Raw genomic sequence first — 26,508 nt, 5'->3', positions numbered from 1 at the left:
TTTCATCACCCCAGGTTGACTTTCACTCCTTTTCCACTCAAGCTGCCCTTTGGGCTCCTTGAATTTTGAACGGAAACGGAAATTTTTTTCCATGTCGCACGCGCTGAAACGGCCACATTTTCTCCATAAACTCGGGGTTTTGGGCACAAGAGCCTCGTTCTGCACGGGGCGTGGGGACCGGGGACCCCACCCGAGCCCGGATCCCTGCGCGGTCGCTAGGGGGCGGCAGAGACTCCTCAGAGCCCCGCCCCCTCCCGCCCCGCCGCGCTGATTGGTTATCACTGAGTTCTCGCCGGCAGCCAATCAGCGCGGGGGGGCGGGAGCGACCGGGGGGCGGTGGCGCTTGATGGCGGCGATGGCGGCGCCGGCGGCCGTCCCGTGTTCGCCTCCCGTCCCTTGCTCGGCTCCCGTCCCGGCCTTTTGCCGCTCGGTGCATTGGTTCCGCCGCGGCCTGCGTCTACACGATAATCCGGCGCTGCAGGAAGCGCTGCGGGACGCGGCGTCTCTTCGTTGCATCTATATCTTGGACCCCTGGTTCGCCGCCTCTTCCGCCGTGGGCATCAACCGATGGCGGTGAGCGGGCTGAGGAGGCGGGGGGGGGGTGTGGGGGAGCCCCGGGCTGCAGGCGGGCCTGAGGGGCCAGGGTGGCTTCGGTATGAGCCGGGGGTGTACGGGCCCGGCGGGAGAGGCGGGAAGGAGGCGTTTTGCTGGGCCGTGTCGGTCAGGCCGCCTCGGAAGCGGGAGCAGCTCACGCCGCCGCCTTGTCCGGGCGGGTGCATTTGCTGCCTCCCCTCTCTCCTGGGGTTCTCTGTGCAATAAAGAGGTTGTATGGTCCGGTTGTATGGTCCGGTTGGCCTCGCCGGGGTTTTGTTTGGTTTGGTTTTGTTTTGTGGTTTTGTGGTGTTTATTTTGTGGTGTGGGAGAGCTCCTTCAGCTTTATGTAATGTCATTAGACTTTCTCCTTGGATCCAAGCTGGGCGAATGTATGAGAGCGGCAAGTAATGGGTTTCTAGCTTTAGGAAAAGGTTTTCCCTAAATTCTGCAAAGAATCCTCCGGAGTGCGTGATCGCACCCACGCCTTGACTCTGCCTTGAGGCTGCCGGGTACGCGTGGGTATGTGCGCATGTCTGTCTGTCTGTCTGCCTGCCATCCATCCGTCCCGCTTCTGCGGAAATTCACTTTGGCTGCTGCCAGAGAGGCAGAGTTTAGGATTTTTTTAGGATCCTTTAGGATATTTCCCTCTCCGGAAATGGAAAAATGAATGGTATGAGCCATGTCTGTACAGAGAGAAAGACCTCATGTACCGGTACATAGTAACAGTATATGTGATATATATAACAGTATATAGAATCATAGAATGGGCTGGGTTGGAAGGGACCTCAGAGATCATCAAGTCCAACCCTTGATCCACTCCCGCTGCAGTTCCCAGCCCATGGCACTGAGTGCCACATCCAATCTCTTTTGAAATATCTCCAGACACGGAGAATCCACTACTTCCCTGGGCAGCCCATTCCAATGTCTGATCACCCTCTCCATAAAGAAATTCTTTCTAATATCCAACCTAAACCTCCCCTAGCACAACTTAAGACCGTGCCCTCTTGTCTTGCTGAGAGTTGTGTGGGAACTCCCTGAGCATTTAGAAACCCAATCCAGGAAGAAATTCTCCTCTGTGAAACTCTTCTGCATGCAAGTGAATCCCCATGCCCTCCCCGGGATAGTGGACAGGGCAGACATCTGGCTAAAAATCCTCTAAATGCTCTTTGAAAGGTCTTGTGTCCGTGTGTTAGTGAAACTGTACTGGTATCTGATTGTTTTGCTGTGCACATTGGCTTCATCTTATATGGATGGGACTGTATGGGTGATTTCAGGTGTTTTGAGAGCTCACATCAGATGGCTTAAAATCATAAAAGTGCAGAAATGACCACAATGTAGATGTTCAAATTACAGAAGATTTTGGGTTGTTAAAAATTACTATCTGTAAATAAGCAGTAACCTGAAGCAGTTTTCCCATACATCTTTCTACATGCAACAGCAAACTGCCTTTCATGTGCTGCTGTTGTCACCTGTCCTCATTTGAAAGAAACACAGCAGTGCCCCCAAAAGATTAATTGCTGATCTCTTTAATCCTAGACAAAAGTGTATTAGCAAGCTACTTAGATTTACTGAGGTTCCATTGATTCCTATTTGGAACCTTGGCTTTGTTTTGTTTTGCTAGTTTTTTAATGCAATTGTATTCAGAGTTCCATGCTTCAAAAGGAAATATTGTGGTTTACCTAGCACTCAAAAATAATAATGTTGAAAATCCTTATTATTTAACAGCACACCATTTAATAGCACATCCATATAGGAGTAACCCTTGTTTAATTTTTAGAACATCTTGAAAAGCTGATATTCCTCTGTCAGGGTTTAACACTGGCCCGGCAATTAAACCAAGTAACAGACGCTCTCTATTAATCTCTCTCTCCTCCCTGTTAAAGAAAGGAGAGAGAATAAGGGAGAGAGACTTATGGGTTGGAAACTGAAATATACAACTTTAATGAAACAGTAATGATAAATAGGAAAAATTACTAAATATATACAAATACACAGGAAAATGGAAACCACATTCCTCCCCCTTTTCCCCCACTAACTCTCACGTCACCACCGAGGCTGCAGGGCAGCCCTGGGAAAGTCCAGGCTGGAATCCTGGAGTCAGCAGCAGTTGGGAGCTGGAGGCAGGAACACACAGATATGGGCTGGGATGGATCAGGAGCACAGGTAGAGGAATGGATGGAATCCTTCTAGGATGCCGGGTGAAGGAAGGGAAGCAGGAAAGGCAGGAAGGGCAGGCAGCTGGAAGCTGGAAGCAGGAAATCTGGCTTGGCCCTCGTGATGCCTCAAATTTATCCTGAGTATGAGGTGTATGGGATGGAATACTCTGTTTGGTCAATTCTGGCATCTATCTTGTCCGTTCCTCCCCAAAGGAGGCTGCAGGTGGGACCTCTTTATTCCTTCTGGAGGGTAAAATGTTCCTCAGAGCTGAGCAGTGCCCTTGGCTCTGCACACCAGTCTCTAGCAGTAACTATAAACATCGAGTGTTATCAGTCCTAGGAGCAGACACTGACTGAGGAACTTGCTGTTAATTTCAGCAAGTGCAGCTACTTACAAGAGACTGAGCTGAAAGCAAAAGTACAAGACAGAAAATCACCTTTATCCTGGCCCAAACCAGGACATCCTCTTTAATAGGTGTGAAGTGGGCTGGACATATGGGAGTGGTCTGTTCAGGTTCCAGCGACCTGGTTCTGGGTCTTCTGTGCTGTGATACTGGACCCTTCTTTCCATGAACCTAAAGTCCCTTTCTCCCTCGAAGTGCAGAGGGAGCTTGTTCTAACTCAGAGCTTGCAATTCATGTGTTGGGCAGTGCAGTTGAGAGAGGAAATGTCAGGTTTGCAGAGCAATGTGCAGCTCAGCTTTCCTTTTAGCTGTGTAGGGTGTTTAAGGGAGCTGATGCAAATACTCATGTCCTGCCCATCACGCTGCAGAGTGGGTGTGTAGGAGGAAAGGAGGGGGAGGGGTTGGGCAGCTCACACAGAATTGCAAGTTTTCCACATGCTGTTGTGGGGATTAAAATTCTAAAGCTGGAGTCTTTTGCAGAGTCAGACAAAGCAAAGTGAAGTTGCAGTGTAGGTGGGGTGGCATCTGTGACTGTGAGAACAAAGATGGTAGATTTGGTGTTTTACAGCACAGTGGGGGATCAGTAAGACACACCATTAAATGCAGAAAGCACTGAAATGGGTGCTCTCATCTTTATATCTTCATGGTGGAAGATAAACTGCAGTTCTCTTTGCAACTATATCAACTACAGATAATGCTTGCCTTGGGAAATCTTGATCAGCCATGTTATTGAAGACCTATGAGTGTTCATTCCTCTGCTGTTACACTGGCTGTTTGTAGCCAGAACTGTAAAACCTGCACAGTTCTTGTAGTAATTTGTTACTTTCCTTATTGTAGGGCATCATCATCTTTATACTTCATATGCAAAATCCTTCCCACCCCAGAATCCACGAAAGAATATACTGCAGTGACTTGTACAGTTCATGCTTCTCTCCATGTTGTAATTGGAGGAAGCAGCTGGCAGGGTTGTGCTGCCAGTTCTTGAGAGACAACATGGGAAGGGGGTGCAGGAAGAGGAAAAAAATCCTGGAAACCTCTTGCATCTGGACAAACAGAACATACATAGGAATGGTTTGGAGCTGGGTGGTGCTGAAATCTCACAGCAGTTTGTAAACAGATCAGGGATGAATGTGAATTCTAGTTTTCTGTTTCTTCTCCTAACTTTCAGTTTGATTTGGTGGTACAGGTTTGCTGGAGTTCCATGCAGATTCTTGTTTGTCTTGTAGTTGTAACCAAACTAACTGCTGCTGTTTCTTCTCTGCAGATTTCTACTCCAGTCTCTGGAGGATCTGGACAACAGCTTAAGGAAAATGAACTCCCGCTTGTTTGTTGTGCGAGGACAGCCAACAGATGTCTTCCCAAGACTCTTCAAAGTAAGAGAATAAAGTAATAATTTTCTGGAGCATTGTGAAGAAACCTTATGTCCTAGTGCTCTTTGGTTGGAGATGCCTTTGGCTTCTCTTTAACGAGTTCTTCACTGCACCAAACTCTTTAGCTGCTGTCTGTAAGGGTCAGCTTGGGAGCTACTTACACTTTGAACTCAGACTTGCAAAGGGTGTAACCAGGGTGCTTGAGCTTCTCTGTCTGGATGGTGATTTTTGTGTTTCTGTAAGACAGATACTACCAGGTTGCACTTTAACAAAGGACTTCTCTGTTTTGAGAGCTTCTTCCCTACTGGCCAATTTCTTCCCACAGCTTTTACTTAAGAAAACTAGGTTAATTTGCTTTTACAGATACTGAAAAAGCTTATTGATATATATGTACATTGAAAATAGGGCTTTGTGTTAATGAAAATTCAGAAGCTTCTGTATTATACAATTTTCCTTCTATTCAAGGCCACAGTTCAGCCTGCTCAGCAGCAGAATACATCTTGGATCCAAGCTTCCTGTTAGTGTACCCTTTAGGATGGCAGAATATGAAGTGATTTTAGTGGTTGGTGATGGATTAGTGGGATGCATTTCTAAAGTGATGTGTCAGTACTGAATATTAGCAAGGGGATCTTGAATATCAAGGTTTGTTAAGCAATATCATTCTTCTCTGTCCTGCTCTAAGACTGGATTTCCCAAAGATTATCTTTGAAGCTTTTTGATAGCATCTTAACTACAGTGACAAAGCTAAAGGAAAAAAAGCCAAAACAAAACAAACTAAACCAGTTCATAATAGTCTTTTGAGTTGGGTTTGTCATGTGGTCTGTACCTTGCATATGGGTGACAGAACTAATGTCCCCAAGGCCTGCTGTGTGCCAGGCTGAGAAGCTTCCTGCTGAAAAGGAGAAGCAAGCTTGAATCTATATCCTTCTGCTGTATTATCTGGAGTTGATCAGGGCAGTACTGGGGAGGGTAATCTGACTATGCAGGTCAGAAGGGACAAAATAAGTATTGGTGTCTTCAGCTTTTGCATCTTAACACCATACAAACTATGTGTCACTTCTTTCCAGCATCTGAGTTACTTTTTATCTTTTGGTCTGCCAATAAGTTCTGGCTAGTAGTAGTAGTTCATGCCTTTCTTATTTTAGTTCAAGGTATTTACAGGATAATGAAAGCTTTGTTGGAAAAAAAATGCTTGTTCTGATCAAAAAACAAAAAGTAGAACTTCACTTCAGCTGTGAAGTTTTGAGAAATGGTTGTGGAATCAGACCTGATTTTTGCTGCCGTCTGTTTTGTCTTGGCAGGTAAGTTGGTGAATGTCTTAGATGTGCTTTAGCAGAGCTGAAAAGAAGTGGGGTGGGGGAAACTATTATGGTAAATTAATGACTTTCATGGGAAATCAGGTCCCTCCAGAGCTTCTACACTGAACAGTGAATTAGCAGCATCTCATGCCTTGCTGTCAGCTGCTGTAGAGGAGAATTATGTCACATATAGTAGTGCAACACTTAGACCTAATATAATTTCTCCTCCTGCTGCCAGTAGCTGAGCTATGCTGTCAGTAACAATTGCTACAAGGGCACTGTTATGTGTCCTAGGTACCATGAGAAGTGTTACCATTTGTAGAGGTATTTTTGTCTCATTTCTTCTGAACAAATATCTGAAATTTTACCTCTTCTATCAATGGAGTGTGTTGTTTGAGTTTTTCTTTGTAATAGGCTAGACACTAAGAGACAAATCAATCATGACTTCTCTGTATTGGCAGCAGTTTACTGTCATACAGCTTCCTGTTTCTTTCTAGTTGGTTATTCTCTGCTTCCTGTGTGCTGCTGTATAATATATATAGTGCTGGGCTTCCCAAAACTCTAGAAGTGCTTGAATTGGAAGTTTTATATTCTTACCTTAGCCTTAGATGGCTTTTTATTCCATTCATTTCTTTCAAGCAATGGATATTGCTTCAGAGGCATCTCTTCCAAGCCTTGCAGCTGATGCTGTCTTTCTAATAAAAGAAAGAGAAGTTTAAAATGGAACTATTAAATCACCTGGGATCAGGGCAGGGCCTGGAATGTACCTGGTTGACTCCTGCTCTGAGTTATGGATGCTGTCCTGTTCTTATTTTAAAAAAGGGAGTGAAGGGCCTCTGTTTCAGTTCTCTGTCCTTCCTAATATTAATTTTAGGATTGAATCTGCAAGTTTAGGAAGGAAGGGGTCCTGTACAGTTGTTTTCTGTTTCTAAATTCCCTTCCCCATCTTTGGCATTATTTTTAAAGGTCCTTAGTGAACTAAGCACATCTATTCTTTGTGCTTTGTTTCTGGTTCTGTATATACACAGGTGATTTAAACTGTCTCACTTGCAGACTGTGGCTCATAATCTTAGTTGTGTGAGGGTTTGTTTTTTTTAAGTGTCTATAAATTTCTGACTGTGTTTGACTGAAGTGTTTGCTAAACGAATCTGTGGGCTGCTGCTGGCTGGATGTCTCAGGTGGGTCACTGTGGAAACCATTAAACCTCTTCACATGGGATCCATTTTCTGAGGAAAACTAGGCCACAGTCTTTGAGCTTGTTCTGGAAGAGGTTGAATGCTGTTTCATAAGGCCTATTCTGTGTAATCTGTGAGGAATGTATTAAAGTTATAAAGACACAGATAGCTGCATGGCTTGGCCAGGGTAAAATAACTCCACAAAGGTAGGACTTAAAATTAAATCTGAATTGTACTATCATGCTCTGCTTTGCTGACCAGAAAGGTTCACTTGGTTGCCATCCTTTGTCCTGCATTTTCCACTGTCCTGTTCTTTGCTGGTTGAGTTGGACGTTCATCCTCAGTTATGTGATGGCTTTAAAGAGACAGAAAAAAAAATTAGTGTGTATTTGGTTTACCTAATAAAAATATGGGGGGTTGAGCATAACCTGTACTGAAAGAGTTCTCTGAAAAGCTTTCTCTGCAAGTGCTGGAACAGGATGGTAGGGTTATTTACAGATGGCACGTGCAACAAAACAAGGTCTTGTTAGGTTTTGGGGAGTGTTCTATAACCTTAGAATGTTAACTGAAAAGAACTCAAACCTCCTCTTAAGTGTGTTGAGCTTGACATTTAGGAATTTGCATAACAGATGCGGAGTTTGCTAGAGCTGATTAAATTGTTGATTATTTGGTTATCTCAACTCCAGACTGCAATTGCTCACAGGAACCTTCTTTAAGCTTCCAGGAATTAACACTGTCCAGGAGTGCTGAAATCCTTTTTGTAACTGTGCTGGTTATAAGGTGTCCTGTTTGACAGGTGTGTTTATTGTGATTTTGGCAGGAATGGGGAGTCACTCGTCTCACCTTCGAATACGACTCGGAGCCATTTGGTAAGGAGAGAGATGCAGCTATCATCAAACTGGCCAAGGAGGCTGGCGTGGAGGTGGTGATAGAGAACTCCCACACCCTCTATGACCTGGACAGGTAAGGGAGAAGCAAGGGCAGAGGTGATGCCTGGGCTGGGTTTGTTGCATGTAGGAAGACTTCAGTCTCCTCCATTACACTGGTCTCTCTGCATTGATTGCTGTCATCCTCTCTGAGCCCAGAAGGTGTCAAGAGAGTTGTTCTGCACTTGCACTTTTGGTTAGAGCACATAAAAGTTCTGCCAGCCATGGGAATGTACAGAAGGGTGTTCCTCAACACCCTTGACGACTCTGTGCTTGACAGTTATTTAGGTGGTTCAGTTTTGTTCTTTTTTGATTGCTCTCCTTGAGCATGTCCTCACTTCATGGACTGCTTGTTTTTTTGGATTTTTTTTCTTCATTTTAAATAAAGGTAAAGAGCTGTTGTCTCAAAGAGGCTAGGAAGGCAGGGGGTTTAACTAATGGATGTGCCATGACAGCTGGAAAAATAGAACAAAGTAGACTGTGGCAAACTTACCTTAGTCTAAAACCTGAATGCATTGTCTTTGTTGCATATATGCTATGGGAGAGCCTTGCTTTTATGGTGAGTTTTATATATTTTATGTATAATTTCATTAAATAGTGGGGATGGTCTTTTAGCTAATACTATGGTATGCTTGACTTCAGCTGTGTTTCAGTACCATTCTTACAGGTTGCCTGCTTTTTTGTCTTGATTTTGGTTTTTTGTGGAATGGGAGGGTTGGTTTGGTGTTGGTTTTTTTTTGATGTCTAATGCCAATAATGCTGAATGTAGATTTCCTCCTATAAATCTTTAGCATCCATAATTTCCTATGAGAAGGAGCTTTGCAGTTTGCACATGGTGTGTGTAAATGTTTGTCTTTGGAGTGAGGGGGATTCTTTCTCCTTGAACCTTTCTCTTGAGCAGACTGTTTTTTTCATTTTTGCATTAGAAGTGACCCATGAGTGCTCAGTACATCCTCACCTCTTCAATGTCAGTGCCCCTCACATCCTTCCTCATGTCATCTTTGTCTTTTCCAGGGTGGGTAGTCCTAGTATACTTAATTTTTCAGGTGGAATCTGTATCATATCTAAGTTTTGTTAAATTTCTTTGTACTTCGAGGTATCTAGAGATGGAGAGCAGTGGTGAAAACTGTAGCTAGTGTTTAAAATCTAGGAGTGACATGAATTTTTATACTGCTATAATGTTTCCTGTCTTCTCCTAGTAGACACTAGCATTATTATTGCTTTTTCTGAGTGCTGCTTAAACACTGAAGTGATACCTCGGGTCATACTTTCCAGAGTCTTTTGGGTCTTCTTTCCAGGGTAATCATAGCTATTTGAGAGGCTTCTACTGTATAATTAAGCTTAAAATGACACAGCCATGCATATGGAGAAACCACAGGATGAGCACTGCATTTCCTATGATATTTTTGCCAGCTGATCATATGATGCATAGGGAAATGTTTAAGTTGCCTTTTATCTTTAGCTATCCCAGAGAGCTCCTTGCGTCAGTGAACTGTATCATCATTCTCTCTTTTTTCCTTTTCCAGATATTTTGAGTAATCTTGAGCAACACAAACCTTAACTTAGCTGTGTGTAGGATTTCTCCTCCTGTTGGAAAAATGGATGCCTACTCCATCCTGAATCTCAAAAGAATTTTCAGCCTATGGGGATCTCTTCCTGTATGACAGTTTATCACGAGTTCTTTAAAAATTTTCAGTGGGGGAGGTAGCCTGATGGCTTCTGATTATGCAGGTAGAGTGTAGCTACTAAATCAACCTTGCTCCAGGCTCAAAATGTCACTAATAGATTTTGAGGCACAGCTTCCCTCTACCAAGCCCAAATTAACCCTCCAGTGTATTGCATATACTTGTGCATTCACTGTTTCCATTAGTATTTTCTGCCTAATGCACATGTCAGACTCTCTGTTCTGCCAAACCTCTGATGGCATTGAAATGCTTTTTAAATCTGGAGCTGTATTTTATTTTTTCCTCATAGTATTCATACAGTTTTAAGGCAAGTTTTACATGCAGCAGCTTCTGGTTTGGGTGTATTTTGATGTCCTTTACAACTTGCTGATCTGATGGTTTTTATAGCATGGCTGGGCTTTGTGGTATTTACTCCTGACCTCCCAGTCTGTGATATCTCCTGATACATTGAAACATTTCCTGTAAAAGATTTAGAGTCATAACCTAGTGAATACAGATGGAAAAATAAATGCAGAGGTTTTTTGCTATGCTGTTACAGTCTCACTGGTTTTTATTACTTGATCACTTCTTGGCCCTATAAATATCCTGGAGTGTCTGTAAACTGTTTTGGTTTTTTGTGGGTTTTTTTGGGTGTTTGTAAACTGGAGTGTCTGTAAAGGGATTTTTTTTTTTTCTTTACTACCTATACTTTTTTAAAAAGTTTTCTTGAACTTTCATTTGAGTTGGGATGTGTGTGGAAGGAAGCTGCTTTTTTTTGTTTGTTTTTTTTTTTATTAATTTAACCTGGGTTAAATTGGGGTTAATCTATCTTTATTTGACCTTCATTTTTCTGAAGGATTTTGCCTGTTATATTTACTGATGCTATTTATTTTTTTGACTTGTGATTTTTCTGAAATCTTTTTTGATGGTTTCTGTCAAATTGTTGATCTTTTTCTTTTTTTTTTCCCCCAACTTCATCTTCAGATCATCTCTGTGTTTCCTCTCAGTATTCAAAGTCTCAGCTTGTTCTTTTTGCTTAGCACACTTCCTTATTTTTATGCATTTACCTTCTTAAAATAAAAGCCATTATGGTATTGTTGCTCCTGGAAGAATGTGAAGTTGATGTACACCAAAGTCATGGTTAGAACACACAAGTGATAATTAACATTTCCCACTCTAGCACTGCCTAAGACCAAATCATGGCATTTATGGCAACTAGAAAGTTTTTTGGCAGGCAGTGGGGAGTGACAGCTGCCCAGCTGAAGTCTCCAATTACTCTGACATTTCCTGCTTCTTGGCATCCCTGAGATTTCTCAGCAGGTGGTGATACAGTTCTAATACTGTGTTTCTCCTGGAAGCCTCTCTCAGAGTATATTACCCTCCAGTCATGTTCCTGGGTCTTCCAACTCATGGTATGTGTTGTCTATGTTTTCCCTGCATAATTAGTTTCCTGCATAATTAGCAACCTGGTGTCCTACTCCTCATCTTTCTTTAATCAAAGTTTTCAACAAAATTGTCAGGCCTGGTTTTAAACAATTTAGACCAACCTTTCAGTTCCACATAAATTATTCTAGAAGTCCTTCTTTTGTCATTTGCAGTGTATTCCCAGTACTGTCTCCACCAGCTCCTTTCAAACATTTACAAAGAGTAATGTGAATTTGACCACTCAGCAGCAAGATCCTCCTTGCTGGGACTGCCAGCATAGCTGTGTGATCACCAGAGCATCTTTCCCCTCCTCTTGCCCAAAACAAGGAAAGGGCTATAGAAAAATCATCATCAGTACTGGAAAACACTCCTTAAAAAAAAAAAAAATCTGGAAATTCCCAGTCAGGATTAGTGGTGTTCAGATTATAGAAGTCAGACAAAGCATAATCTCTTGGTTATCAGCTTAGCCTGCTCAAAGCCTTTACTTGACAAGTATTCTGTTTGATGACTTCCAGTTGGCAGGTTTTGTCCCTTCTTGTGGGTCTGCCTGTTTACTCCTCCTCAGAATGTAAGTCCCCTGTATCCTGCTTGGTGGTGGTCAGCATTGGTTTCTGTAATTATTCTGTAATTATTGGTTTCTGGGTTATTCAGGGGCAGAGGTTTAGGTCAGAAGACAAAGCTTACGTGTTTGTTGCATGCCTCAAAAGCAGCTTCTTCTCAAACACTCTAGCCTAAGACTGATAGTTAACCATGTTTTAATCAGATTGTACTAACTTAAAGGGACCAAGCACTGTGGAAGAGAGCTTTGGGGTTTCTCTGGTTCATAATTACACTATGGCAAAGCAGTGGTTTATTTCCATCACAGAAGGTTAAGTTAAACTTCTGCCTGCCAGATCTTGTTATCCTCCTCTGTCTTGCATGGTGCTCCAGTGTTCTCCCCCTTCCCCTGTCATCAAGTCACTTTCTTCATCTTTCACCTGTGTGATTCTGCAGGAGTTGAATTGCTCATCCCTTTCTCCAGTGTCTATTGTGTGGAACAACTGTTGTTTATCTCTCCCTCTCCTCTTTGAATCTGTAGAAAAAGCCTTTCTCTCACCTATGTGTAGCCCTACACCAGCTCCCTGGAGTGAGGCATTAGAGCAGTTGTGTAAGCTGGCAAGAATCACTTCATTGTTTGTGTGAATTAGTGGGGTGGGTTGCTGGGCAGCCTGCTTGCCAAGTGCTGGCAGACAGCTCTTCCCTAGGCACATGCAGTCCCTTGCCTGAACCCCAGGTCCTTTCACTTGCAGGTGAGCTGACGTGTCAGGTTTTGGAGAGGAACAACTTTCCCCAGGCTCTTAGCCACCCCACTGGGGCACTGCTGTGGGTCAGGTGTGAGTCAGAAGCTGACACCTGAAGAGTAGTGCTGGGCAGTGTATTGCTGGTCTGCTAGCACAGCCATTTGTACATGTGTTCTCTGACACAAGAAAGGTTTGGTTTTGTAAGATGAGCCATGATGAGTGTGCTCTTCTCTGTTAGGCTTCAAGAAAACTAGAAGAGTAATTGTCACGTGTTGTCCGTGAGTTGTGCTGGAGGAGATGGTGAAATGGGAGTATTAAATCCTGGGGAGGGTCCTCCCTTTTTCTATCATCGTGGAAAGTCCTTTGAGATATTGGGTTATAAAGACAGGCAGACATTAGGAGGAAGGAAGGGACTCCTGTTTGGGAGGCTTCATGTACAAATCTTTGTACAGAAGGCTGAACAGCAGCACAATACCCTGTATGCATCACATAATATCCAGTGTTGTACAATACTTAGTATGTTATTCTTTTTATGGCAGTATTGTGACAGGTTCAAATTTTGTTGCATAATGCTGGTGTCAGGTGCTGTGAAATGTGCAACTTGTCCTAGTCCTGTCTCTTAAAGATTTATATCTTAGATCCAGTAACTGTTTAGGAATTCAGGAGCTATACTAGGTAACTTCACTCTCGTTCACCTTCTTGAGGATGTCAATTACAGATACTGGCATCCCCCTGCAAGTCACAGTAATGTGCTCCAAGTATCTGTCTGCTCAAAAAAATATTTTTAGCCGTGGATCTGGGACTGAACTGGAGCCTCCAGAGACCTGTGGAATAGGACTGAAAAATGAGGCAGTGTCAAAGAAGTGGCTTCCTTACCTCAGGGTGGAGTTCAGCTTTGTCACGGTTTATCTTCCCAGCTCTGAACTCCTCCTCCGGAAACAAGTGAGCCTCTCTGGAGTGCTCTGACTGGAAATGTCTTTTTCCAACACCAGTGCTGATTTTCTCTTATCTCTGGTCTGTCTTGCTTGGGAGTCCCAGTGCTCAGAGCAAGGCGCACAGAAGAATTGTTGGGTAGAATCCATGAGGGTTCATGATCTCTGGGTGGTACACAGAGACTTGTGGGCTGTAAAGTGCGGGTGTGAAGGCAGGGGAGATGCTCCCTGGTATGAGGGTACAAGGACAGAAGGTGTTCCTGTAGGGCTTCCCTCCATACACCTGCTTGGAAGGGCAGCAGAAGGGGCTGTGCCCGTCCTGTGATCGTGTTCATAGCCTCGAACTTTAAACGTGGTGTTCGCACCCTCCACACATCCTGATCGCCCTCATTTTCCCTGCCCTGTTCATCGGTGTCTTTTACTCCCAATGTTTACAACTTCGAAGCAGAAAACCGGGAGGAAAGTGCAGGAGATGCCTTTTTGACTCGGGCAGCTCTGCCGCCTCTTCCAAACACCTTCCTTCCTGCGGGGCCCCCGGAGCCGGGCCGGGCCCTTGGCAGAACCGGGTCGGGTGGGGGAAGCTGGGTCACTGCGGAGCACACATGGAATGGGGCTGGGATCCGGGGAAGCCCCGGGTTGGCATTTCGCTCCTCCTCCCTACACGTGCGGCTTGGGGAGGGCACATGGCACCGAGGAAACGCTGGGATTTACGCCCAGGTCCTTGCATAAGCTGTTGACTGTAAAGGGTGGGGAAGGCTGCTCTGCTGCTGTGTGAGCTGCGGGGTTGGCTGCCTCAGCTTTATGTAATCCTGGTGATCCTTGCGCTGTCTGCTTTACTGTTAAACTCCTTCCTCTCCCTGCAGGAGAGGGGGTTACAAATGGCGTATTTCACATTGGGGATGCTTCCCTTCTCCCAGGGGATTCTCGGAGCTCCGTGTCTCAGGACTGGGTGGCCCTAGCAGGCTGTGGTTGCTTAGTGAAATAGATATATGGGGAATAATGGCTGCCATTTCCTTAATGTGATCTGACACAGGTGAACCAGTGTGAGCAATTTGCTCATGACCTTCTGGCGTGAGGGAGCGTGGTGATTTCTCTGCTCATGGGGATAGAGGAATGACGCAAATTGGGATTTGCCTCATCTGAGATAGGTGGATGAGGGTATGCTAACAGTCTGGGGTTTTTTGTGCCAGATGGGGAGGAAATAAGGTGAGAATCAGGTTAGGATGTTGCTAGGTATCAGAGGAACAGATGCAGGTCTGGGATTTGCAATCTTGGGAATACAGGCAGTAATCAGTTAGAGGTCATGCAGACATCTGAGGAGCTCTGGGTGAGAGATGTGATTCTAAGCCTGATGTAACTGAAGCTGGTTTGGTTTTTTTTCCTCATGGAGATGAATTAATATGTGGGGGGTTATTTTCTGGTGTGTTTTGGGGGGTTGCTCATTTGTTTGGTTTTAGTATCCTCAAGGGTTACATGAAGTGGAAAGTAGGTCTGTAAGGATTTCTGTCTCCAAAGTGAAAGGCTGTACTTTCAGCAGAGATAGTGGGATACAGTTTGGCTGTCACTTCCTGGTGTCTTCTGTGTTAATGAGGTTGTTTCACCTGGCTTATTTTGTCTGCAGAATAATTGAGCTGAATGGCCACAAGCCACCACTCACCTACAAGCGCTTCCAGGCCATCATCAGCCGTATGGAGCTCCCAAAGAAGCCAGTGAGCACCATAATGAGCCAGCAGATGGAGACATGTAAAGTGGACATCCAGGAGAACCACGATGATGTCTATGGGGTCCCATCCCTGGAAGAGCTGGGTATGTGTTGAGAGTGAATGCAAGGGTTAATTTACCACCTGAAACAGGATCTAGTGAAACTATCCCTGATGACTGGCCTGTGCCCAAGAATCTCCAGTGTTCTTATCTGACCTGGGCTGTCTCTAGCCATAGAAGCAATCTCTTTTCTTTTCAGCAAGTGCTAGACCTTGTGAAAATTGACTGCTGTTCCTTGCAGTACTGTCAATGCCCAGCATCCTCTGAAGCACTCTGCAACTGTCCTTATGTTCTCTACTATACTGAGTATGTAACTACTGTGTCAGTGTCTCATGTCCTTGCCAGCTGCTTTCCTCCTATTGCCATCTCTGACACGTTGTGTAACAAACCTGAAGAGGTAAACTAGCTGTGTACCAGCCTTACATCACTTCATTTAGTTATTGCCAACCAGCACCAAATTGGGAGCTTAGCAAGACACAAAATATTACAGAAACTTCTTTCACTCATCCTGTTATGCCTTATTATCCTGTATTTTTTGTGGAGAAGGAGGATGGATAGAGAGCTGAGGCCTGAGGAATGCAAGGCCTGCAAAAAGGAAGTGAATCTAAGGGAGGAAGGGATTAATGCAGAATACAGAGTGTATACTGAGTGAGTAACTGGAGGCTTCATACCAGCTTTATGAGAGTAGCACCTTTACCTTAAGGCACAGTTTCAGCAGTCATGTAAAAGTATGAGGCTTCACAACAGCAGTATCCTAAGGGTTACAGCCCTGGGTAGGTATACATTTTTTATTGAGCAGCTTAATACAAAACTCTTAAACATTACTCTGCTTTGCTTGCTGCCAAGGGTGGCTCCTCTGTCAGCCCAGAGCAGTGCAGAGCAACTGCATTATTTCTTCTCCTTTTGCATCAGTTTTTCAGCACTAAGCCATCACCTTCCCCAACACCAGCTTTCAGCCTCTCCAAGAGCAGCCAGGCTGTCTGGTGAGCTGTTGGTGTCCATGGCAAGGTATTTTGGAAGGCAGAGCTGTGGGCAGGTGTTCCTTTGGTAGCTACTCTGTCCTGTGTAGCCCTGTGGGCAGTGCTGACACACAAGTGGGAAAAGCCTTCTGAAAGCTGCCTGAAGATTTTGGGGAGAGGCCCTTGCAGTGCAGTGTCCTGAGCAGACTCTGCATGTCTGCCACATGATTTGCCTGCTCTAGAAAGCCTAGAGCAGCAAGTAAGCCATGTTAGGCAGCTGCACTATGTAGTGTAGTGTCTTGCTCTTGTCAGTGCTTAATCCTCTCTATGCCCTTTGTCTAGGTGTAGCTTCAAATCTTAAATTCTTCCTCAGGCTTTCCTACAGAGGGTCTTGGCCCTGCAGTTTGGCACGGAGGGGAGACAGAAGCTTTGGCACGTCTGGATAAACACTTGGAAAGAAAGGTAACCCCTGTTATTTAAGTGACAATTCCTGTAGGCTGTGCCTTCAAACAAGAAATGTTGAGCATTGGCTGTTGCCCCTGTTTCCCTGCTCTCTCTAGCAGTGGTTACAAGCCATACCTGTTTGGTATTGTGTTCCTGTGATCTTGGATTGTGTAGAGCAGGGAGCTCCTGGGCTTCCTTAAACCCAAAGAAGTAGAGCTATATATTAATTATACTGCTCTCTGAAGCATACAGGATTCTTTTCCATGTTTTTACCCCTCTGTTTCTTTTAGAGGAGTGCTAACTTGGAAACTCTCCTATAATCTGTTCTGTAAGTGCTCACTACACAGTCCTTACCATCTCATTTGTCTTAATTTAAGGTCTTGATGCAAGTACATGCTTGTAAAAAAAAAGCCTTCCCCTTGGAAATCAACCTGCTAGTACATTATCTCACTGGCTGGCATTCCTTTAGCCCCTTCTGAAACACACAAATTTTTTCTCTGGGGGACAAAACAAAACAAACAATTTTTGAAGTAATGAGAGGTGACTCAGCTGCAGTGACATGGCTCAATTTTAAACAATTTGTATCCATTTAATTCTGGACAGCCTGGTGGCACTTGTAGGGATCAAAGCATAAACTCTTGTACTGAAGGGGGGATAAACTGTCAAGATAATACTTCACTAAAAGGTCTGAATTTTTGAAAATTTTCTTACTCAGTTGTGAAGTGAGATAGAGTAGTGAAGTGAGATAGAAATAGACCGTGGTATTAATCTATGTTTCAAGGAGATCTCAGGGTTATTAGGTCCTGCATGCAAAATGAATTTAGTTCTTTTCTTGGCCAAAATGACCAAGTGGTTTTAATCCTGTAGTGGAATTTCTGTATTTCTTGAATGAGGCAGGAGGGTTGGGGCTGCCCACTTGAGATCTCTACCAGCAGTAGCTGGAAGTGAATAGAAGACACAGCGCTGTCCAACCTGAGTGGCTTTGCCATCTGCAGAGAGGTCTGCCCTTATGGGACAAACACATTTGAGATTTTTTTTTTTTTGGCTCATTTCTCCTGAACATGTCCAGGCTTGGGTTGCAAATTATGAAAGACCAAGGATGAATGCCAATTCCTTGCTGGCCAGCCCTACAGGACTCAGTCCCTACCTGCGTTTCGGCTGTTTGTCCTGCCGCTTGTTTTACTATCGTCTCTGGGAGCTGTATAAGAAGGTAAGACAAAAGATTTATCTGGCTGGTTTTGAGCACAGCACATGATGCTGGTTTCCAGACAGTGCACCAGAATGACTTTTAAAAGTTACTATTGCCTTCTGTGTAGCTTGTTGCTACTACAGAGGTGGCTCTTGGATGAGGGGGGATGGTGCTCCTGTCTGTAGTCGAGCAGATCTTAAATCTGCTGCTACCCCTGTTCCTCAGCCTGGACTTTTATGTCCTGAGCTGTGCAGAGCTTTTTGCTGGTAGTTTTGGGTCATTCGAGTTTCTTGTCAGTGTACTGAGTGATCTAAAGAGCAGCATTCTTAGTTTTGCTACTTGGGGTTTCTGGTAAAAGGTTATCTGGAATTTACTTTCTTTATGGGGTTTGTGAGTAACTGTCTTGGGATTGGTTTATAAATGTATGGGTGGCCTACAGCTCACTTTGACAAAGCCAGTTCCTCCCCAGCCTGTGAATACCCTTGTGCCCTTCTCCACAGGTGAAGAGGAACAGCACACCCCCCCTCTCTCTGTATGGACAGCTTCTCTGGAGGGAGTTTTTCTACACAGCAGCCACTAACAACCCAAAGTTTGATCGCATGGAGGGCAACCCCATCTGCATCCAAATCCCCTGGGATAGGAACCCTGAAGCCTTGGCAAAGTGGGCAGAGGGCAAGACAGGCTTCCCTTGGATCGATGCAATCATGACCCAGCTGAGGCAGGAGGGGTGGATCCACCATCTGGCCAGGCATGCAGTGGCCTGCTTCCTTACCAGGGGTGACCTCTGGATCAGCTGGGAGTCAGGAGTCAGGGTGAGTCTGGCATTTCCAGAGGCCTGCAGGAGGCCATAAGGAAAACAAGGTCTCTGGCACTTGCTGGATGGGCACACAGGTATGGCTTTTGCTTCACATGTAAAAGTTGTGTGAAAGACAGAATTTGCTGTCAAGCTTTGGGCCTGCCAATAGCCTGACTTCTTTCTGCCTTCTACCATGAGGCTCTGACATCATCAAGAGTCTCCAGTAAGCATAACTAAATGTTAGTGGGATCCACTGGTAAATAAGGACTGGGGTTCTAGGTTGTTTGGTTGTTTTTTTTTTAATTTTTTTTGCAGAAATTCTCTCAGTCCATCTGGTTTTTTTGCAAATTTAATGTCACTTTAGAACTGGACCTTTCTCCTTGTATAATCCATCACCGTGCTGGTCAGGGGCACTCCATGACTGTGAAATCTTGAGTCTAGAGTCTCACAAGGAAAGAGGTAAAAGACCCTCCTTTTGGGCCACCTGGAGGGACAGACTGCTTGCACCTATCCACTGTACATATTGCCCTATGCAAAACGTGGAGGTAGGGGCTTCTTGTCACCAAGCTGGCAGGGTGAAACACAGCTTAAAATGCTGTCATAGGATCAGATGCTAAAAGTGCAGTGCCTGTGCATGGATGTGAGCAAGTTACTGCTGAAATCTGTCTGCCTCTGAGTGACTTTGCTCCGGGACCTTCAGAAAGTTTCTTCCATCTTGTTTTGGTGCTTGTTCTGTGCAGCATCTGCCTGCTTCCCACAGCTGGTGCTTTACACTGGTTATAGCTCCCAGTTTAGGATCAATACCCAAGGCTTGCTGCAACACTAGGCAGTGATTTAGTATGTTGCTGCACAAGAGATAAGCCAGCACTTTATCAAAGTGAGCAGTGCCTGCCTGTGTGAAAGCATCAGGAAGCAAAATACATCGACCACTGATCAGTGCTTTGCTGCTGCTCTGCTTCCTAGTGGCTGTTGTCACAGTGCAGTGCCTGCAATTTGGAAAATCTTGTCTCCTCCTGCCTGGGGAAGTTCTAACTGTGTTTTCCTCCCAATTGCCTCAGGTATTTGATGAGCTGTTGCTGGATGCAGATTTCAGTGTCAATGCAGGCAGCTGGATGTGGCTCTCGTGCAGCGCGTTCTTCCAGCAGTTCTTCCACTGTTACTGCCCCGTGGGCTTTGGACGTCGCACAGACCCCAGTGGTGACTATGTTAAGTAAGTGATGTGACTGCAGAGCCCCTCTTGCTTCATCTGTGAGCTCAGTCATTTAGTGGCTTTTACTTTTTTTTAGTACTTTCTGTGCATCGTGAACGCTGCATTGCTGCGCTTGCAAGTGGCGGCTGTGCATCTTTTTGCTTGTGTTGCAGGAGGTATCTGCCCAAACTGAAGGGCTTCCCCTCACGGTATATCTATGAACCATGGAATGCCCCAGAGGCTGTGCAGAAAGCAGCAAAGTGCATCATTGGGGTGGATTATCCCAAACCCATGGTGAACCACGCAGAAACCAGCCGACTGAACATCGAACGCATGAAGCAGATTTACCAGCAGCTGTCACGCTACAGGGGACTCTGTAAGTACCAACAACTGCAAAAAATTTTGTCTTTATTAGGAGATAAAGGGCTGGGAGGAGACTGATTTAAAATACTTTGTATCTCTGGCCATTCCTTGCAAGAGGAAGCAGTGCCTGCCAAATCGGCTCATTTGGTTTCCACGGAATGCTCTATTTGAGCTCTTGGAGAGGTAAGAATGGGGCTTGACTAATTTTGAGAGCTAATGATGGCACAGCACCATCCATATGCCACAAATGGTCCAGTCTTCACTTTGGAAAAAACCTTTGTGCGTCCTAAATAAATATGCTACTGGATCACAGAGTCTGTGTCAGTCCTGAGTGAGGGCAGCTCTGAACTTTTGGATGCTTTGGGATGTGAATGTTCTGGGAGGTTGTCACTAAGGTGTTTCCATGTGAAAGGCTTCTCCCATTCCAGCTGCTTTCTTGTTTCTTAGCTATGATCCTCTTGCCTTTCTCTAGGTTTACTGGCATCAGTCCCTTCATGTGTGGAAGATCTTGGTGGCCCAGTCACAGACTCAACTTCAGGGCAGGGCTGCAGCACCAGTGCAGGTGAGTAGGAGCTATTTCTGTGCTTCTGAGGTAGTTTCATGTCAACTTAAAGGGTGTAGCAACCGGGAGAGAGAACTCTATTTTTCTAATAGAAGAGGGTGTGTAGCTAGGAAAACATAGATCACATTCACCTTCTTTTAGGCTTTGTTCAGAAGTCTCCATTTTTCATTCCTAAAGGGCCTGAATAATAGTTCATTGAAGTGAATCCTTTATTGCCTGTATTGCATCATACATGGCCACTTAAGAGAGAAGTGCAGATCTTTGTAGGGCTAATCAGGTATAATTAAGCTGTCCTACATAAGAGGATACTTTTGTGTTTGTTCTGGGAGACTCAATTACTCTGCTTTTAACAAATTTTTTTCCAAAGTTTTCAGAGAGCCTGTGGCAACATCTCTGTCCTCGTGCACTGTGATTTCTTCTTTCCCTCAGCTCTGTAGCAGGCTGGGATAGAGTTTACTTGTGAAGCAGTCCAAAGGCAGGGGAAATTTTTCAGTGACTCTTCTTCCCCTACAGCAATGAGGCTGCTGCAGGCAGACCCAGCTTCTCCGAAGCGCAAACACGAGGGAGCAGAGGAGCTGTACTCTGAAGAGCTGTACAAACGGGCCAAAATGACAGGTCTCCCTGCTTCAGAGATCCCTGACAAGAGTTCATGATTGTGAGTATTGTGATCTGGTCTAAAGTACCTTGCTCTGGCAGCTAGCAAGACTCAAGTCTTATTTGCTCCCGGAATTTTAATGAACAAAATAAACTTGTTTGTGAGGGGAGGTGGCTCTTAATTCTAATTCTACAGCTCTGTAACTTGGCAGTGGTCTGCCCTCTGGTTCTTTTGCTTGACAAGCTGTTAACTCAGTTGTCCAGCAACAGGAGTACCCTGTTACTAGAACAATCAGGGAGAGCAGTTGTTCCTGGGTTTGTTCTACTGGGGCTGCTTCTACTTCTACAGCATGTATTTGTGCCCATGTGGTGAGGGTACAGGCTGGAGTAGGGGAGTAAGCAAGTCCAGGCATCTGCCTGAAGTGATCCAGATCCCAGAAGGGAGGAGTTGGTCTCAAGTTCTGCCAACTTTTCAATATGAGAGGAAAGGCAAAGCAAATGCTCTCTTTTGCTTTCTCCTGCAGCCAGTGACAAACACCTTGCAAGTGAAGAGCGAGTGCTGAAGAGGTGACCAGAGGAGTAGGAACTGCTGCTACAGAGGGACTGGAACATGTGGTCTGCGACAGGAAATCTGGGGTCTCATACAAACCTGTAATTCCAACAGTTGCCACAAAAGGGCACTGTGTTTGTGCTTGGAAATACTTGGCTTTCTGACCTCCAGAGAGCCAAGTAGGTCTCATCCATGCCCAAAATCTGCCCACGTTTAAGGAAGCAAGAACCTTCTGTTAACTTGTTCCCTCCCAGCTGTGTGTGTGTCTCCTCTGGCAGCAGCTCAGTGTGTGTGACTTGGTGCATTGACACAAGGAGCAACATCTGCACACCTCAGAAATTGTAAATTTCCTTTCTCATCACTAGTACTAGGCAGTGATGTGTGCTGATTAATTCAGATTATAGTAGGAGATGAGAAGGAAGCTGCTACTGTGTCAAAAATAGAGTACCCATCCTACAAGAGGACAGGAAAAATCTCAGTATTTCCTTTGTTAGGCTAGACCAACAGGGATATAAATGCTTTCTTTGTAAATCAAAGTGATACTTGTGGGGTGGAAAGGAAATGAAGGACAGCTTGTAGCACAAGAACAAAAATATACAAAGTGTTATTACACTCGAAAGGCACTTAAAACTTTTCTCTGCTGCAAGGTGGCATACAGTGCAGCTTCAGAGCAGTTTGACATTTGAGGAAATGGAACACTGAGAGAAGAAAGGATATTTCAGAGAATAAGATCATGCCTTGATTTGAGTCAAGCAGTCTCCCAGAAGCTTGCTGGTCCATATAATAAGGGAGCTACACCTGCACTCTACAGCATTTCCTTCCCTGAGTGTGAGCTCTCAGATGGAGTCACCAGTGTCTGGTGTGTAGCCTGTGGAGTGCCTCCTACTGATAGGAGATGTGTTACACATCAGCTCCTTGAAGTGAGTCTTCCTCAGGCTTTAGTGCCCTGCCCATATTCTATAGATGTTTGCTCTTTCTGTGCTGGCATCTGTGCTTTGATTTTTCTACACATTGCACTCCTGTACCTCCTAACCTGCACACTGCTTCTTGCCATTAGCATTCACACTGGTGCTTTGTAGTCTAGCAGGACAATTGTGTGCTTTCCTGGCTTTTAACCATCCACTCCTTGGCCTGCTCCTCTTGCATGTCATTTCAACACTGCTGGCAGAGCACCTCTGCTTGCTTTCCTACATAAGAGGGCAGGAGAGTGTAGTACTGCAGAAGAGCTTTTTTGACCATTTTCAATAGGGATTACACTGAATAGCTCATCGTGTGTGATGGGTTCCTCTTGATACTGTTTACATTTGCTGTCCAAAACCTTTCATCGCTTCCTGGCACAGGTAGTGTGGGGCTATATGTGAGCTTATGCAACTAACAGCTTGGGGAGCACAGGAGTTGTCTCCCAGACTTGGGGTAATCAAGCTCAGTTTTGGATCCCATTTTTGAACCCAGAGGAATGGGGCTGCAAATAAAAACCGATTCAAATGTACCTGGCAAGCCTGGAGTGGCTGAATTGGGTCTGTGAGTTAATTTATTGAATAGTCAAGTAACCCTTCCTGCTCATCTCCCTAGGGCATTGAGCCTAGACTGCCTTTCCCCAGGGAATTCACTGGGCAGACTGGCCAAGTAAACAGGAGTCACTTTTCCTGCCCTTACTTTCTTGTAAACTATTCATAGAATCTGTGCAGTGGATAACAGAGCAATCAACAAGTTTTGCCTCCTCCCATCTGACCCAGACTTTACCCTCACTGTCTTGAGGGTGGAAAGGTATAAAGAAAGAGACAGTTCCCTGTCTTCTCCTGCAGAGAGAAGAAAGGGGAAAGACATGCACATAGTGCACTTTGATTATAGAGATTGTGTCTTTTGTCATTTGGAGTTTCATGTTTAGGCAATGATCTGTAAATACAACTTTTATATATATATAAATGTCTTTAAACCCTCTCTTTGCTGTCATCTAAATTGTTTCTTTTGGTAAGAGGCATTTTTGGAGCTGGATCCATGGGTGTAAGGAACCAAAGCAAGGGGAAGCAACATCTCTTAGGTGATCTCTTGGAAGGCTTTGCAGATGAGGAGGAAATCACATTTGCAAGATTTCTGTTGTAGTTTGTGATGTGGATGGTGGCACCTAAAAGAGCTGTAGGTTCAGGTAGTAAAACTGGGAAGGACACAGAAACTTAGGGCCAGCCAAAGATGGGGGAAAGCTTCCTGCAAGAAACCTGTTAAGTAGATGGGGATTCACCCCCTCATAGCTTTTCCAATTGAAATTATAACGATGTTTAAAACAGTGTGACAAAGGAGCGGGGGGTGATTGTTTTCTGTAATGTTTAGGTGTGGGCATGTTCAATTAAACTACAAGATGACAGATTGAACAAGACTGCACTTTCATTACACAGATGTTTTGGTGGCAAGCTCTTCCTAATTTGTGGTCTAATTTGTGGTTAACAGTTTGACTGAGCTAAAAAAAAACAACTTGACCAGTTCTTGGGGAAAGAAAATGCCATCAATAACCATTAATGAAGATACCATCTTTCTGTCAGTAAGGATCAAAGGATTGTTGGAGGCTGAGATCATGAAATGGGTGCCAATTTGGGGACTTCATTTCCTGGGGTAGCAACTCTTGTCTGGGGCTAGGTGACAATATGTGATCTGATACAGGCACCCCCAGAGCAGGCAGAGGGTGAGCTCTTTGCTGGGGGAGAGAGAGCAGTTGGGTTTTCAGGATGGTCCCAAGAGTGGTGCTGGAGGCTTCTTTAGGGAGAGAGCTTGGGCACTGGGACAGGGAGTTGCTACAGAGCTCTGAACAACATGAACACTACTCAGTGTGGTTCTCCTATCAGTGACTGACCCTTTTCTCACAGTTTTTCAGATGGGTGAGTTAAACTAAAACACCATGACTTAGCAGTCCAGTCACTAGCTAGGGTGCAGTTTGAGTGGAGTTCTGCTTGTGCATTATGCCATGCTTCTCAGTACTCCTGTGTAGAGCCAGTTACTGGAACCTTTTTATTTATTTCTCTTAGTAGAATTGCATGGGGTACCTTATTTTCTTAGCAACCAGCAAGACTCAAGGAATCACAAGTAGCTGTGACATTTCTTGTCAAGGTTTGGTAGTGGGGCTGATGTAGAACAGAAGGAAGCCTTTGTATCAGTTTGGGTATTTTCAGTTTGGGTATTTATCTCAGTTTGGGTAATACCAGTGATTGTTGGATTGTTCTTAACAAAGACACAGTATTAAAACACTTTGCAAATTTAAGCATTTGAAATTCGGTTCCTAACTTGGCACGTTTGAGATGTAAAGATGCAAATTAGAGTGCTTCAAAGAAGTGCTGCAGATAAAAGGTTATGTCTGGCCTAAAAGGAGAGCAACACGTACAGTGCATTTGTTAAACTGAGTGAGGGTAGAGTCAGGGTTTGTGCTATTGAGCTGTTCTCTCATTCCTGGCAAGGACCTGGTGGGCTGGAGGAAGTAACACTTCAGTGCTTGAAGTGTCTCATATACGACAAAAACCTTTAGAAAATAACAGCCTGTGTCTTAGAAGATGAAGAGCTAGGATGACAGCAAGCTCAGTCAAGCTTTTTCTACCTAAGGTATAATAATGTAAATTAATAGTACTCAGAGAAGCAATAGATCAGGTTAGGAAAGCAAAAGCACAGAGAAAATTGGAGCTGGGAAAGGGGGGCTAAGGACAACAGGAAAAATTTCCATAGGTATGTCAATGGTAAGGGGAAGACCAGGCAAAATGTGAACTGACTCCAGAAAGAAATAGGAGAGCTGGTCACCCATGATGTAGAGAAGGCTGAGATACTTAATGATTATTTTGTCTCTTCACTGGCAAGGACTCTGGTCACACTCTCCATGTTTTGTTTTGTTTGTTTTATTGGCTGGGTTGGAAGGGACCTCAGAGATCATCAAGTCCAACCCTTGATCCACTCCCGCTGCAGTTCCCAGCCCATGGCACTGAGTGCCACATCCAGTCTCTTTTGAAATATCTCCAGACACGGAGAATCCACTACTTCCCTGGGCAGCCCATTCCAATGTCTGATCACCCTCTCCATAAGGAAATTCTTTCTAATCTCCAACCTAAACCTCCCCTGGCACAACTTGAGACCCTGCCCTCTTGTCTTGCTGAGAGTTGCCTGGGAAAAGAGACCAACCCCCCCCCCTGGCTCCAACCTCCTTTCAGGGAGTTGTAGAGAGTGATGAGGTCTCCCCTGAGCCTTCTCTTCTCCAGCCTCAACACCCCCAGCTCCCTCAGTCCTTCCTCACAGGACTTGTGCTGGATCCCTTCACAGCCTCCTTGCTCTTCTCTGGACCTGCTCCAGCACCTCAATCTCCTTCCTGAGCTGAGGGGCCCAGAACTGGACACAGGACTCAAGCTGTGGCCTCACCAGGGCTGAGTACAGGGGCAGAATCCCTTCCCTGGACCTGCTGGCCACGCTGTTCCTGATCCAGGCCAGGATGCCATTGGCCTTCTTGGCCACCTGGGCACACTGCTGGCTCATGTTCAGCTTCCTGGCAATCCAGACTCCCAGGTCCCTTTCTGCCTGGCTGCTCTCTAGGAGCAGAAGCTAAAGGCAGTATCTGGTGAAAGGAAGATCCTCCCTCTGTAGATGAAAAGCAGGTTTGAGACCACCTAAAGGTGAGCAAGTCCATGGGATCTATTGGGATTCACTTACAGCTCCTGAAAACTGGGAGATGGAGTTGCAAAGCCAGTGTCCATCGTATTTGAAAAGTCATGGCAGTGTGGTGGAGTTCCCGCTGACTGGAAGAGGGGAAACGTAAGCCCCATTTCCAAAAAATGGAAAAAAGATTTGGGGAACTGCAGGCCAGCCAGTCTCACCTCTGTGCTTGGTGTCCACGTGGGGATGTGCAATGAGTGG

At 44.9% G+C, this 26,508-nt stretch overlaps 1 protein-coding gene across 1 annotated transcript; it reads left to right on the top strand.

The window, feature by feature from the left end:
• The first annotated feature begins 311 nt into the window (after positions 1–311).
• On the top strand, positions 312–24,876 carry CRY2 (cryptochrome circadian regulator 2). Its single transcript, XM_030452008.1, has 12 exons — positions 312–573; positions 4,418–4,526; positions 7,817–7,959; positions 14,845–15,029; positions 16,317–16,405; positions 17,457–17,597; positions 18,077–18,388; positions 19,431–19,582; positions 19,735–19,937; positions 20,397–20,486; positions 21,000–21,141; positions 21,605–24,876. The coding sequence occupies exons 1-11, from the start codon at positions 347–349 to the stop codon at positions 21,137–21,139; spliced, it is 1,791 nt and encodes a 596-aa protein (XP_030307868.1). The 5' UTR covers positions 312–346; the 3' UTR covers positions 21,140–21,141; positions 21,605–24,876.
• Positions 24,877–26,508: the final 1,632 nt, after the last annotated feature.

This window comes from Calypte anna, chromosome 5A (assembly GCF_003957555.1).
Source record: "Calypte anna isolate BGI_N300 chromosome 5A, bCalAnn1_v1.p, whole genome shotgun sequence".
Classification (NCBI taxonomy): Eukaryota; Metazoa; Chordata; class Aves; order Apodiformes; family Trochilidae; genus Calypte; species Calypte anna.
The sequence above is the reverse complement of the archived record's forward strand: the minus strand, read 5'-3'. Positions and strand labels throughout refer to the sequence as shown.